General features: G+C 45.4%; 2 protein-coding genes across 2 annotated transcripts; one reads left to right on the forward strand and one right to left on the reverse strand.

Annotated features, from left to right (window-relative positions):
* Positions 1-660: 660 nt before the first annotated feature.
* LOC136543424 (uncharacterized) lies at positions 661-5,292 on the reverse strand. The gene is made up of 3 exons (XM_066535878.1): positions 5,160-5,292; positions 976-1,263; positions 661-872 (listed from the first exon to the last, which is right to left on the reverse strand). Exons 1-3 carry the CDS (start codon positions 5,290-5,292, stop codon positions 661-663), a joined length of 633 nt encoding a protein of 210 aa, XP_066391975.1.
* Positions 5,293-8,614: 3,322 nt separating this feature from the next.
* Positions 8,615-14,630, forward strand: LOC136541525 (chromatin remodeling protein EBS-like). The gene is made up of 5 exons (XM_066533460.1): positions 8,615-8,895; positions 9,965-10,313; positions 13,125-13,193; positions 13,794-13,929; positions 14,056-14,630. The coding sequence occupies exons 1-5, from the start codon at positions 8,823-8,825 to the stop codon at positions 14,083-14,085; spliced, it is 657 nt and encodes a 218-aa protein (XP_066389557.1). The 5' UTR covers positions 8,615-8,822; the 3' UTR covers positions 14,086-14,630.
* The last annotated feature ends 1,366 nt before the right edge of the window (positions 14,631-15,996 follow it).

The following is a 15,996-nucleotide window of genomic DNA, read 5'->3' on the forward strand; positions in this document are numbered from 1 at the left end:
CCAAGGAGTCCCCGGCGTCGCTGGCGATGTCCGAGTTTCGAGGAGCATGGAGTCCCTGGCAAACATTAAAGTGACATTTAATCCAAAAAACAAAGTTTATGAATTTAACATAGTCACGGAGTGCGCAGCGTCGTAGGCTCACAAACTTTAGAGCATCCAGAGATTGGGTCGAATCCAACCTAGAGCCTTGGAACCCTGCATCTTTTTCTGGATGGGCTTCACTTCGGATGCGCCGGTAGCAATATCAACGATCTCCAGTCGATGGACCAAGTCGTATGGATCCCCATACAATGGCTCAGACATGTAGATTTTGTTCTCCTTGTACTTAGATACACTTGTTCCACTGAAGCTTTCGTTGAAATGTTTAGACACGAACAGTGTCTGATCACCGATGTCCCTCACCCTAGACCACTTCGGCGTAGGGTCGTGGAGGTTGCACTTGTAGATCATGCTGTTGTAGGTGAAGCTCTATGTTTTGTGGAATGTGCCCACCATGGCACCCACAATGTGTAGCTCACCGTTTGATTCCAGGTAGCTGCGGTGGTAGAGCCCCGTAGGTGACGACAGCGATGGCAGCAGCGTCGGGGTTGGAGTAGCGCCGGCGGCGTTGCTGCTGTAGACGGAGATTTCTCCAATGCAGTCGATCGCCAAGAACTTATCTTAGCAGTGGACGATGGACCCCACGGAGAACTCCAGTTTGGTGTCGAGCAGCGTCCATGCGCTGTCGACTCTAACCCGGCAAAACGCGACCTCCGTGGAGCACCCAAGCATGGCCATGGCCATGTACTCGCAGCCGGTGACGTCAGGCGGCGACGAGAGCATGATCTCACGGAAGAACACGTCCCTCATGTCTTCTAGCTTGATGGCTCTGCCTGTGGCATTCGTGTCCCCCATAGGCGTTGGTGGGATGGAGGACCCACCGGCCGTGGACCCTAGACACGCGTTCCGATGAGGACACCGCCGCGACGTGTTTGCCTGCTGGCGGGAGCTCAACGCGGGGGGCACGAGCACCGGCGAATGGATTCAGCGGCGTCACGGACACCGCCTCATCCATGAGCGCCAGCCACCCACACGAGGTGCCGCACGCCACCTTGCCGCGCACGTCGGGCAGCGTCTTGGACAAGACCTTCTCCGGGACATAGTAGAAGCCGACGCGGTCCGAGTCGGGGTCGAACGGGAGCAGCAGGAGCGGTCCGAAGGTCGTGAACGGGACGGCGGCGCGCCATAGGGAGCAAGCGGATCGGAAGGACGCCGCGTCGTGGCCTGACGCGAGACGCTACCCGATGGACTCGAGGAGATCCTCTGGCAGGTCGGATCTCCAGTTAGAGAGAGGTATGTACCTTCTCTTAGGATTGGGAGGCTAAGCCATGGAAGACATATGACATCAACTATGGTTCACGTAAGAAACAACAAGCGAGGGCGATGGAACATGTGAGCGTGAAACCAAATGAAAGGAGAAAAAAAATGTCCCTTTTGCAAATGTAAAGAGGGGAAGTAATTAAATGTAGGCAGATTTGGCAAGGTTCTCAGAAATGCAAAGATGTTTCTTTTGTCTTAATTCTCTTTCCTTCTGTGTTAATTCTCTTTCCTTTTGCTCGTTGCCATATATGCTGGTGCATACAAACATGCAATGTGTATATGGATAGCACAATAATTTTCTACTTCCTATTTTACCGTGATTACTCTATCACATGACAGACAATATTCAATCAAGGAGAATGACACGATCAATCAGTAATTAAGATGTCGTGGGATCGCGGGCATGGGCAGACGGACGAACCAAAAGAAATATCACACCAAAAAATATCCACACTTTATTATTTTTAGTTGTAGGAGATATAATCGGTACCTCTTCTGAATTCAATTAAAAAAAATATGGTACTTCACCAACCACAGATTATACCATACGTGAATCGAGTATAGTCGATGTATGGGAAAACTTGGCCAATATCTGTTTGCGTATTTTAATTATTTTTCAAAAAGAAATGTATGGCTATTTTTGCTACTACTATAGCTAAATTTTCTTTTTTTAATAGTTCAAAAATAATTTCTAAGTTCCTATTTTTTATTTATGAATTAATTGTCATACTTTGTCATGATGTTCTTAGAAAAATAACTACTCTCCGTACCACTGTATGCATGAGATGTGATTGGGGAGTAAGAAATTAAGAATACTTTGTACTTTAGCAAACATAGGCCTTGTTTAGATCGCCGTTAAGAATCAGTATTTGGCACTGTAGCACTTTCGTTTGTATTTGACAATTATTGTTCAATCATGGCCTAACTAGGCTTAAAAGATTCGTCTCGTAATTTACAATCAAACTGTGTAATTAGTTATTTTTTATCTATATTTAATACTCCATACATATGTCCAAAGATTTGATGTGATGGAAAGAGAGTGAAAAAACTTGGAATCTAAACAAGGCCATAGTATAAAAAATTACGATAGATCATAGCCTAGTAAGTCTTGAGGTCGATGAAATCATCATCCTCTGGGAACCTCGTTATCAAGGCACACATTGCCTACAACTACAACTAGATAAATATTTGTCTTAATGAGACAAACCGGGCTTCAAAATCCTTTGTACTTTAAATTTCAGCTATAGCTTCTCAAAATCCTTTGTACTTTAAATTTCTTTTTAGGCTCTTTGTACTTTAACTTGACACATATCCCCCTGACGTGTAAGTTTGTAGCAGGGAAAGTATGAAGACTTTATAATCGTGCACTACCCATGTACCTTTTCACTACTGGAGACGGCCTCTTCAAACGCCCATTAATCCTCGGCAAAGGCTTTGCTGAGGGCGGCCCTCGGCAAAGAGCTTTCGGGGAATTTTGAGTCGGCGAAGAGGGTCTTTGTCGAAGGCCCTTTATCGGGCACTCGGCAAAGCCTTTGCCGATGGCTGAAGCGGCACTCGGCAAAGAAAAGCAGCCGTCACGGCGCCGGCGCCTGGGACGGAGTCTTTGTCGAGGGCTGTCTCCGGGGGCCCTCGGCAAAGAATTATTCTTTTTTAAAAAAAAATCTTTGCCGAGGGCCTCCAACCATGGCCCTCGGCAAAGAAATGTGCAGAATTTTTTTTAAAAAATCTTTGCCGAGGGCAATGGGACGGCCCTCAGCAAAGAATTATTCTTTTTTTTTTGAAAAATCTTTGCCGAGGGCCTCCAACCATGGCCCTCGGCAAAGAAATGTTGCATAAATTTTATTTTTTTAAAAAAAATCTTTGCCGAGGGCAATGGGACGGCCCTCGGCAAAGGACCCTTCTTTGTCGAGGGCCTTGGTCATTGCCCTCGGCAAAGAGGCAGAAATTTAATTTTTTTTTTGTTTTTTTGCATTCCATCGACACGAGCATTTCACATATATACATATATATATATATATATCAACCATCACATATATATATCACACAGAACCTATTTTCTCATAATATATCACAACCATAATTGTGAACCACAAATCACAATATATTACAACGACAAGTCACATGTTCATCATCATTCACATGTTTATTACGACAAGTTCATGAAATCCAAGCACAAGTCAGAACCATAAACCATAAATATTACAATAAAATCTTTGCCGAGGGCTTCTTTGCCGAGGGCCTATCTTTGCCGAGGGCTCCTGGGGCTGGCCCTCGGCAAAGACCCCCTTTGCCGAGTGCCCGAAATCTAGCCCTCGGCAAACCCACAAGCCCTCGGCAAAGAGGACGTCTCCGGTAGTGTTTCTAGATATATCATTGGAAGGTGAGGGTGGTTGCCATTGCCACTCAAAGACTTCTTTGTAGTAGAAACGCATTAGGGTATTGTCGTGTTTTCTATATTGATAACATGCATGAACCCCCCCAACATAATAAGGAAGATGCAAAGAGTATATATATATATATATATATATATATATATATATATATATATATATATATATATATATATATAAAGAGAGAGAGAACTACTACTATCCTGTAGCTGGCTACAAAATAACTTATTCTGTAGCCACTTTGAGTTACGATAATTATTATGTTTAATTTACGAGATTATAGTAACTCCTTACTAAGTGGTTTATTACAACGTTATGGTAAATATCCTCATGTGTTATAATAACCCAACTATCGTAAATATGTATTAACATTATCGTAAATTAATATATAAAATTATCGTAAATGAATGTGGCTATAGAATATCTTATTTTGTAGCTGGCTACTGAATATACTCTCCCTATATATATATATATATATATATATATATATATATATTCCAACAATGTATGCACAAGTTCAGCTTGAGGATAAAATAACTTTTTATTTTATCCTCAAACTAAACTTGACTTGTGCATACATTGTTGGAAAAGGAGTTGACCCATAGCGCAAACATATCCCCTCATGACTAATTAAGCATACACCCCACATATAAAGTGATGTAAGTTTACTGCAAGGGAAAATATGAGCCGTGCACTACCCACCATGTACGATTTGAGATATTATTGGAAGGTGAGGGTGGTTGTCATTGCCACCCAACGATATCTACCCTACTTGTTTTCATCGCTTAGTCTACCCTACAGTGCGCTAGGGTATTGCCGTGTCTTTATTGATAACTGCTACTTGTATAAAATAAAATGTATGAACTTCAACTTAAGGAAAATGCAGAGTACAAACCAGGTTCCTGCTCATGGCGTGAGTTGCGGTTCCGCAGGTCGTGGAGGTTGTTGAGATGCCCGCGAACGTCGCCAACAGGTTGATTGACTTCTTGATTGGCATCGGAAGGATTGGGCCGCTGCGGCGGCTGATTAGGGTTGACCTCATAATTGCCTCTTGGACCCCCTTGGAGATACGAGCCACCGCCCTGGTGGAGATACGAGCCACCGCCCTGGTGCTGATTCTGTCGCCGATCGGAGAAACGACTTCCTCCCGCATGATTGGAACGGGAGGTTGCCGACTTGCAGAGCGATGATAATTCGACACGGTCGAGTGAGAAGGAGCCTGGTCTTTGCGAAAGTCATTGACTTGAACTTGGGCTGTTTTAAGTAACGCAGTGACCTTGGCAATCTCCGCGCATCTGCTGGAGTCTAGCCAGCTCATTGGTAGCTACAACGAGGTTGGCGCTCGGCGTCTGTTGGACATCATGTCCGTCGACTTGGAGGAACTCGGGATCAAGATTGCGAGCGACACACAAATTTCCTTGTGAGTGGACCTCATTCCCACCGGCAGCTGCGACGGCAGCCGCATTTGCTTCGTCGGTACGGCGCCTGGCGTGGTCAGTGTTCCTGTTTTCCCGAGCGACGCGCTGGGAATTGGTCTCTCCATCCCGGACGGTGCTATCATGGCAAACCATGAAAAGCTCCCTAGTGAAACACCTGGGCGGAGTTGGAGTGCGGGTGACGGTCTTGGTGGAGCCTTCCGATTCTACCCCTAGATCTTCCTCCAGGGGAGTAGGGAATCTTCACCGAGCTAGTGGATGTGCACCATGTTGATTGCTGGTGCAAACTGATTGGCCTTAGGCAGAGCAGGCTCGGTGAGCGGGTGGATGCGACCGATTTGGTCGGCGTAGCGATCTCGCATGGCCTCCTGATAGGCGGTGGCTGCATTGGCTAGCCCAAAAGGATGGGCCACGACGACGTCCTCCGCTGGGGCTTCCTGATCGGCCTTAGACAAATCAGGCTCAGTGAGCGGGTGGATGTGACCGATCTAGTCGACATAGCGATCTCGCATGGCCTCCTAATAGATGGTGGCTGCATTAGCTAGCCCAAAAGGATGGGCCACGACGATGTCCACCGCTGAGGCTTCCCGATCAGCCCTAGGCATATCAGATCTGGAGAGTGGTCGGCGCTGGACTGTATGCCCCTTTGGAGTTGCCATGATGATTAGATCTGCGTCTTGCCACCTTGAACGGCGCGAACGAGCAGAGCGCTTAGCGCTAACCGCCCAGAAGTGCTGGAGTGGTGGGAACTCGTCATCATAGGCAGATCGATCTAAGACAGATTCTACGAGCGACAAGCCCTCAGCTAAGCTTTTGTCGACCCGATCTATAGACGCGATCAGGTCGTCTTGATCAATGGGATTCCTCGGCCGATGTGTCATCGAGCGGCGAGCTCTCGGTGAGGAAGATGACACCGGAACAGGTTTCGAGATCGGATCTGCCAGTGTAGGTGTAGGCATGACCGGCGTAGGATTATCCTGCACTGGCTTGATGATCTCCTCGTTGCCGCTGGCGTTGATGACCCAGGAGATGGATCTGACCGTGAAGGACTGGTCGGGCCTGGGCGAGAATGGAGAGCTTGGAAGACGTACCATCTGGCTCGCCATGGGAGCAACACGCACACCCGTACCTGGCGCGCCAATTGTCAACAGAATATCGTCGACAATCCACCGAGTGGTATGCCCACGAGGCTAGATTGTACGGAGAGGTGCGCGTGAAGAGGAACTAGATGGCAACAGACACAAGATTAGACAAGTTTAGGTTGTCAGCTCGACATAATACCCTAGTCCTGTGTTTTGTTGGTTTGTATTGCTGGATATATGAGATTGAATGTGTTTTGAGGGGGTCCCCTACCCGCCTTATATAGATGGGGATAGGGTTATAGGTCGGTTAGATCTAAATCTAATCGGGCAAGTAACAATCTTTTAGAAGGAGTATGATATTTGACATATCCTAACAGATTGATCGCTATCTTCAGGATATCGCCTTGATGTCTTGCGGTGTGCGCTGAGTCAGTGCCATGCTCCGCAAGTCCTCATTTGGTGGGCTGGACCAGTCCCTGATGGTGCGGCCCATGTGTTATGCCGTGGGTACCCGGGGTTGTACCTCCCACAGCATGATTAAACTTTTAGCGGCATGGAGGGAATTGGGCTACCTTGTGGTGTCATAGAGGGAATTCTCTCAAAACGATGAACAACTTGACTGGACCGCTAAGGTGGTGAGCATATCAAAGGTCAAGATGTAAGGTTAGCATCGGTAGCCACCAATTCATCATGATGTTGTTGTTGTTGACTATTTTGTTACTCCCTCTGTCCCATTATATGTGTCATCCTAGTAGTGCTTTTGGCTGTCTAAGTTCATAGCATGTTGCATGTATCTGGACGCAAGGTATGTCTAGATTGAGGGAATCTAGCATGTAGCAGGTAGAAAGCTAGGACGACATTTAAAGCGAGACAGAGGGAGTAAGCACTTGGGAAGGCCTTTGACTAAGGCTAGAGACCACGACATCCTTGCCTACATTAAATTTGTGTCATGGACACGCAACCATAGACTTGCCAATAGGGACACAGGCCCCGAGCCAAGAAAGAGATACCCCTCCACATGCCTCTCAGCCCGTTACGCCCCATGCAATCTGAACCATTGAGACATATCCAACGTCTGAGAAAACACTTGTACACAATAAAACTGTGTTGTAGCTGTCTCCCCAAACCCTAAATTCATTTCCCCCTTTCTTTCCATATGCAGTAGCGGCGGCGCAAACATGAGCGATACAAGCGACAATGATTGGCGCGCATCACCGCAAAGAGAAGGTAACACCATCGAAATCTCCTTATAGGGCCAAGCCTACACCTTCAGCTTGCGCGCGGCTCCATCGAGCGACTTCTTGATAAGTGCTGATTTGTCTCTTGCTTTAGTTTCATGGAAGAAGTATAGGTCGTTGAGCGACATCGGCCATGGCTCCAGCGACCATGGCATTGAGCCGGGTGCGGAGGAGCAGAAGGATGAGAATCCGCGGCGAGTGGTGGCATCTCCGGCGAGCCAGCCCCAAAGGTTGCACGCCTATGTGGCATCCCTATTACAGGTGATTTTTCTTTTCTCAATTTTGCTTTTCAGATTTTTTGTTTAGTGTGGACCCAGAAAAGTTAGGCATCAAATTGGGTTTCCGAGGTTGAAGTTAGGCCTACACCTGGCCTAGGGCCACTATTCTAGTTATGGTAGAATATCGAAGCAATGATGTGGAGCGGCTATGGCCAGTCGATTAAGCTGCATTATGTCAGCTATACTATCATATGAGAAGCGAGCGATTAAAATAGGGGGTATATAAGAGATGCACATGCGGGCACGGTGTGACCGGACACCGTGGACTTACAGAATCGAGGTAGAGTTATACAGAGAAGAATACTAAGTTTTCTTTGGAATGCAGAAATATAATAGAAATTATATAAAAACTTTATAAAAATCATTTTATTTTCACAAGAAAATCCAAACAAGTTCCACCATCCATGAGACCATGAGGCCTAGTAGCAACGAATCTTGAAATTACGTGTCATAATACCACCCCCGATTAAATGGCAGGCACTCAGAGTGTCCAACTGTCCTCCGCTACGGCGTTAAGTACGGCCCTAGCCGCCCGTATCCGTCGTCCACTCGTCCCGCCCCGTACAAAAGCACAATCAGCCTCCACTTCCAGACCCGTTTCGGACCACCCAGAACCAGAAGGCGAAGCGCCTCCTCGTTCCTTCGCCACCCAACCAACGGACACGATGCACCCCACGGTTCACCCAACGGCCGATCTCGCCCCCGAGCCCTTCGCGGCAGTTTTTCACCGCGCGCCAGCCGTCAGCTGGCCAGCTTTTACTGCTACCATCACTCCCATCACCACAGGCCATCAAAGCGGTGCACGCGAAAAGCGCGCGGCGAAGGAGGCGGTAAAAAAAGCAGCAGCTCGCGAGTGAGCGGCGACCGCGAGCGCCTCCGCATTTCGAACCAAAGGGGGAAAGGAAAACAGAGAGAGATCGAGAAAAATAAAAAAAAATCCACCACCGTCTTCGTGTGGTCTCCTCGCCAAACCCTAGCGCCCAGCGTCCCCGCCCCCTGGTCCTCCGCCCCCACCTTCGCTGTCGCGGTCTCGCCCCCCATGGCGAAGTCGCGGCCGCCCAAGCGGATCCTCGAGTCCTATACCATCAAGGGCTCGGACAAAGTCATCAAGCGTGAGTGCCCCCTTTGCCCTGTTCGATCCGGAATTTACGGGGGGGTTTGGGGGATTTTTGGTGGGCTGTGGCGTATTTCGGGATATGTGTCGGGGGTCTCGGTTTCCGGGCCCTGGTATTCGGGGGGGGGGGGGGGGGGTGCCTTTACTTTGGGGTCGATTGATTTCGTCGGAAATGTTTTTGCAATAATCGGGCGCTCTGTTGTTTTTTTTGGGGCCATTTATGTCTTTACTATGGTTGAAATTTGACCGTTTATTGTTCACTGCTGCCAACTTCCGTGTCTAATTGGGGCTTGAATTCAGTTAGCACTGTGAAGGCGTAATCTTCGAGGGGGGTTAGCATCGCGGTGCTTATTACAGTACCATGCTATGCTCTGGTCACTTGAAACCTTTTTTTTCTTCTATACCAAGCTTTCGTTAGCGTGAACTCAGCTTGTTGGAATGTTCAGTCTTGTAGGTATTTGTGGATGTGTTCACATCGCATTGGCATCTGTGTATGAACGAGCTCGATTTATACAAAATAGAATTAAAAATAAAAGTGCAGTAAGCTATGTTCATTGACTGATGTGCTCTTGGATTAGATTATCCACATTTCACTAGTATCTTGGCTCTGTTATTGCGTTTCAGCTTTAGATAGAAAGCTCAATCAAGTTTTTGCAATACAGTACTCGCTTCCTCCTTCCACTGTCGTTGGACAAATTTTGGTATGAGGTCTTCAAAAATAGATTGGACCTTTCTTTTTTCTTGCAAAAAAAAATCAATTATCATAATAGAAGAACTTTGAATCGCCCTGTTCGCTTGGCTTATAAGCCGTACTTTTCAGCGAACCAACATTATTTTTCTCTCACAACAAATCAGCCAACACTTCAGCATGCTTATCAGCCAAGCGAACTAGGGCAAATACCTCTGTAAAACAAACACACTTATAATCTGACCTTTTCAAACTAAAATACACCTTATAGAAGTGAAGGATGGAGTATTTTTGTTTATATAAGGCTTTCTCGTTGCTTTGGCGAAGCAGCATAAGACGCCTTTCAGATTTGATTGATTCTTTAAATTGTTTCTTCCAGCTGGTGATTGCGTGCTAATGAGGGCCTCTGATGCATCAAAACCACCTTATGTGGCAAGAGTTGAGGCAATTGAAGCAGCAGGATCCCGAGGCACCAATGTGAGAGTGCGGGTGCGGTGGTATTATCGACCAGAGGAGTCCATAGGTGGCCGGCGGCCATTTCATGGTTCCAAGGAGGTCTTCCTCTCTGACCACTATGATGTACAAAGCGCTGACACCATTGAGGGGAAATGCAATGTCCACAGCTTCCGTAGCTATACAAAGCTTGATTCTGTCAATGCTGAGGATTTCTTCTGCCGCTTTGAGTATAAATCGGCTACTGGCAGCTTCGTACCAGATCGCATAGCAGTGTAAGAACACACTGAGACTTTTGCAATTTCATTATTTTGGATTTGCATTTTTTGTTGCATTTACAATTTGTAGCAAGTTCCATCTAATCTGATCCTTTAGCTTGTGCAATGTGTTTATCTCCTGCCACCTCTAATCCAGCATAGATTAGATTATGCTTCTGGTAGTTAGCTTTAGTTTTTGAAAGCAGCAATTTCCCCTACATGCGCCCCTATTGGATTGCTTATTGGTACTGGGGTTAGACAATTATAGAATTAATAGGAGTAAACCATGTCAAAAATGGATAGCGCTAAAATGCGTCTCCAAATGCAAGGCCTTTTTTTTTCTTAGGACTGAGATTTTGACTAACAATTACTCACTAATATGGTACATCTGTGATGCATAATCATAGTCATAATCAAGTACTTTTGAATATGATAATATATCAAGTTTGTGTCAGAAGGTTATGTACTACTAGAGTAATTATTGGTCGAAGGCAGAGGGAGTAACTTGAATTGCAGGGAGTAAGTAGATGATATATGCCCTAATTTTAGTATCATGTCACCTGTAGATAACTCTCACAAGTTTCTTCCAGGATCCCACCATAGTCACAGAAAACAGGGTCGAAGGCATCGACCCTCGACCTGGGAACATCATCCCCGACTTGGGTATTGGGGTTATTCGACCCTGCCATGTGAAAATGTCTCGCGAGTAGCGTACCACGTTCCTTGACCCCGTCGAGCTGAGAACTTTGTGACTATATCCCCACACGAGCCTTTTATTTTAGAAATGGTATTTTCTGTCCTGTTCCCAAGGTTAATGAGTCCATAACTCAATTTCATATATGATACTACATCATCATGAATCTCTTTGTACTAAATAGGAGTAATTCATTTGTATGTGTTCCTATGCATTTGCAATAATTAAAGGACATGGGAATCCAATCATCTTCTCCAGTAGATGGTATTGCTAACTATTGGGGGGAATAATAGAGGCACACAAAGGCTCATGTCATGCAAAACATGTTCTTTAGGCCTTTGTGTGTGTGTGTGTGTGTGTGTGTGTGTGTTGGGGGGTGGGTTGCAACCTAGGACTTATTGGTTCTGTGTTTACAATAGCAGGAGTATTCCAAACAATGCCCTTGCAGCAAGTTATTCCACTAATAGCACTCTTTGTTTGATTTCAAAGGCAAGCCATGGAGTTAGCATGGGTTTAGTTTGCGGATTAGGAGTGATGGGATGGACCCAACCCTGTTTTTTAGGAGGGGTATTAGTTTGGAGGTTGGGTTCATCATATGATTTTTGTTTGGTTAGAGGTATCGATTTCATGGGTTTGGAGGTTGGGTTCTCTGCTCCTTACTTTCTCCCCTGTCCATAGTAGCTGCTTGCTCAGACTCCCCCACAGCCACTCTCCATCCAGCCCGCCACTGCCCAGCGGTTCACCGACCGCCCCAGCTGAGCAACTCCCTGTCCGCCCGCACCACCACTCGGAATCTCTGTCCGCTCTTGTTGCTGCTAAGCCTCCCAGCCATTCCCCATGCCGCCGGTGCGCCGTGCTCCCAGTCATGAGTTGTCCCATGATGCGATGCTTCCATCCGAGGCTCACATGTCTCAGCGTGCCGCCCGATGTGGCCATTGCCCGCCGCGCTCCTTGCCATCGCCTCCTTGCCCCTCGCTCATGCCGCTGCCTTCAATTGGGCTGCGCTCATGCTTGCTGCTGGTGTCCGATGCATCGCACTGCGTGCGCAGACAATGCATGAAGCGAAGTGGGTTGTGCTGATTTCTTTGTTTTGCAGGGATAGAAGCCAACCCTCATCTTGGGAGAATGTTCCCTCTTGGGATGGACCCAACCCACTGGGACCTCAAACAAACACTTATAAATATGGGTCCGATCCATCCCAACTTACATGGACCCTTTAAGCAAACACACGGTTAGTTACTGGCAATTACAATATGGTAAAGGACTAAAGGGGGCGGGGGGCAGATAGAGATTAGATTTTGGGAATATCTGTCGAAAGATAGGATATTTCTTGCTTGGTTTTGGAATAGATGCATGGCTTCCTTGTATTGTGGATGCAGACCCCCAACTTTTGATAACAGCATTTGGTTTCCTGATTCCTAGAACTACTATGAACCCAAACTGTCATCAACTCAGAACCTGTTGCTCCTAACCACATTGAAGTCCTCCTGGACTCTTGCGATACACCTCAAGGTTCTTAAGGCATCATCTAGTGCCTTGAGACCTCACTCCTAGATTACTCTGTTATTGTCCCACCACATATTCTGTTTCAACCTTGCTGTCTGCTCTTATGGTTGGGTCTCGTGGGCCATGACACAACATTGCCACCTTGGATGAAAACAGGGAACTATCATGGATGCAGACTCTGAACCTTTCCCAGATGGACCAGACTTCCTAAATCCTAATTCTCTCTTGATTTTGTTCGTTAATTCACCCGAACAATTGTGTGCCTGAACTATTCTGGTTAGATACAACTTCAGCCCTATTTTTCTAATGCTAGGCTGCTAGCCCAAACTCAAAACTCCCTGAGGACTCCAACCTATGTTCCTCCTGTTCTCAATGTATGTGCTGGCTCACTTGCTGCACCTCACGCTTGAGCTTACTTTACTAGAACTTCTCTCAAGTTGTGATGTTTTATGTTTTTGGAAAGGCATAGATGGATTTTTTTTTTACTTCCAATGTATTATAAGCCAAGTCCTTGTTTGTTGTCAGCCTTTAGCTGCCTTTACCAATTTGCAGGTTTGGTTTCTGTATAGTTCTTAAATCTGAATCACCATTTTTTATTTCTCTCATCTCTTTTGTAAAACATGTGCCAGATTTTGCAAGTGTGAGATGCCATACAATCCAGATGATCTTATGATCCAGTGTGAGGAATGTTCTGACTGGTGAGCATATAGATGAAGCATGCTGTCCTAAGAAAGTTTTTTTAATACACCATGCTATACCTCTTTTCCTCTGGTGCATTGTTTAATTCAATTGATTGCTTTATTGGTGTATGAATATGAATGGGTGGATTTGTTGTTTTTGTTTGAGATTAGACATGAGATAAGAATACTGTACTGGCCAAAAACGAATTACTTTCCTTTCGTACATTTGTACGTTTATGTAGTGTAAGTGTGTAACATGATATTCACAGTGTACTTCCGCTGAGGACCAAAATAGTCAAAATGAATACATAAAGCACTATTTCTTAGCTTCTTTCATTTGCTAAAATAAAGTGTATTTACTGCTGTTCACTTACAACGAGTTGTGTTCTCAAATTGTTTACAGGTCATGATAGGTTAGCAGGGTGGCATTTTAATTTTTAGGCCTTTCACAATTCACATACATATTTCAATAGGAAGTGTTGCCATTAAGATTTAAGGTCAATTTGGAACTATATCTGAGCATTGATTGGTTCATGGCCCTGTGCGCACGTATTCAGTCACTTTGTGCCCTTTGAGGCTGTATTGGTATACTTTCTATAACAACTCTCTCTTTTTCAGGTTTCACCCTGCTTGCATTGGGATGACAATCAAAGAAGCAAAGAAACTTGAACATTTTTTCTGCCAGACCTGTACAGCTGAAAATGGGAAGATGGTTGAGAATTCACATGAAGCTACAGCGCAATCAGAAGAAAAGGTAAGCTGCACGTGATGCTAGTTGCTGCTTATCATTAATTTAAGTTTGCTTTGCTACTTAAAACTACAATGCAAATCGTAATTATGCTTCTAATAATAATAATATAACTTAAACTGATCTCTTCAGCCGGTGGAGTCAAAAAGGCGGCGAAGGTGATGGCCCTGCTGATTAAATTTATGAAATCCATGCTGGGTTGTACAAAAAGCCTTCCCAAGTTTGAGAACTGTAATTTTATTGTTCGTCGCAGTTTGTGGTTCAGGGGTCCCTCTAATGTCAGGCAAACAGTGTACATAGCTTGCAACCTGATCAGATTGTTGTATTAGAGCACACTAGGATTTGTGTGGTGGTAGCATCGGCAGTCGGACTATTGGAGTATGTGTAGAGTTGTATGGCATCCTAATGCCAGCATCAGGTGATCAAGCTTCCTCTGGGCATTAGGACCCTGTTTAGCTGGCTGGAAAAAAGGCAGATACTGATGCTGATTTGTTGTGAAAGAAAAACACTGTGATTTCGCTGAAACGATACGGCTGATAAGTTCAAGCGAATAGGGCCTAGGTCTTCTGCATATGATCGATCCAGCAATAGTACTTCCATGCAGCTGCAGCTGGACCTGGCTAGTCAGTCGCTAGTAAGTTGTCAGGAAAAACTTTGTATTGTCATGTGAACTTTTTTGAATTGAAATCTTCTATGTGATGCAAGCATCTTAGTGTGGTACTTGCAAAACTGTTGCATGAAATTGGACACCCACCCTGGCCCATTGGCTGTGGTTGCATATTTGCGTCAGTCAGCATGTGTTTAAGTTTGGATGAATGAACAATAATAAAGTTCAAAGTTTGAGCTAATTGAACTGGTCTTGCTCAACGTAACATACCCTCACATTTTGAATTATATTTTTGAGTTATGTGATGTTTATTGAAATTACGGGCTAATAAATTGGTGGCCAAATTATGCTTTGTCAGGTTTAAGTATTTAACAAGGCATAGCTGGACAAATTAGATGACGAAGAAAGAGATTCAAAGAAATTCGTGTTCACGCTAGCGGTCCAAAACTGCGGCTGGCACGAACGCGCTCGACGCTGGGTCCGCTTCCGTGCCACTGCCACGCCTCGCCTCGCCTCGCCGCACCGCGCGCTGGTCCCACTGGCCTCGCGTCGCGCCGGACAGCCGCACGCCCACGCCTTCGCTGTCGCCGTACTGAACGGGCTCAACGTTTCAACTAAGCAAGGCCCCTCTTTAGTTCCAAAAATTTTCACCCGACACATGCATAGAGTACTAAATGTGTAGACGAAAAATAAAACTAATTGCACAGTTGGGTAAAAAATCGCGAGACGAAACTTTTAAACCTAATTAGTTCATAATTAGACACTAATTATCAAATACAAACGAAAGTGCTATAGTAGCCAAAACAAAAAAAAATTCGCCATCTAAACGCGCCCTAACTCGAGCTGCAACCTGCTGACTACTGAGCAAAGGTGTGTTTCCTCGCCGTCATTCTTGCTCCTGGATGCTATCATGCAGTTTCTGCTTCGTTTCCTCTGCCAGTATTTATGGGTGAAATCGACGTCAGATCTTGAGCGTACCTTAGGTCTTGCACTGCTGCTGTTTTTTTTTTTCTTTTTTTGAGGGGTTGCACTGCTGCTAGTTACTCTGGAGCCTTTTGGATTTTTTTTTTGTTTCTTTTGAAGAAATGGATTGGGAGATTTGGATCCGAATCCTTAGGATTTAGCTTAAATTTGAGTAACCCTCCAATGTTCTTAGAGCAAGAGCAATCCCCTTCTTCTAAACACATAGTAGAAAAATTAGGTTTTTTATTGTCACATGAGACATGACTCAGCAATGGGATGTTTGTGTTGCCACTATGAGTAAATTACATTGGACTCGATTTCAATAGAGGCTAATCTGCTGTTTCGATCTGTTTATCTGAAATTTGATTATGCATTCAACTCAATCTCAACCGGGACTACTTGAAATGGATTGAAGACAATATACCTTGGACAGGATAACGCAAAAGTTAACAGATCAAAGCTTAAACCATGAATTTTGCTACAAGAATAATGGGGCTGGTGTT

The sequence above is a fragment of the Miscanthus floridulus genome, chromosome 3 (genome assembly GCF_019320115.1).
Source record: "Miscanthus floridulus cultivar M001 chromosome 3, ASM1932011v1, whole genome shotgun sequence".
NCBI classification, from domain to species: domain Eukaryota; kingdom Viridiplantae; phylum Streptophyta; class Magnoliopsida; order Poales; family Poaceae; genus Miscanthus; species Miscanthus floridulus.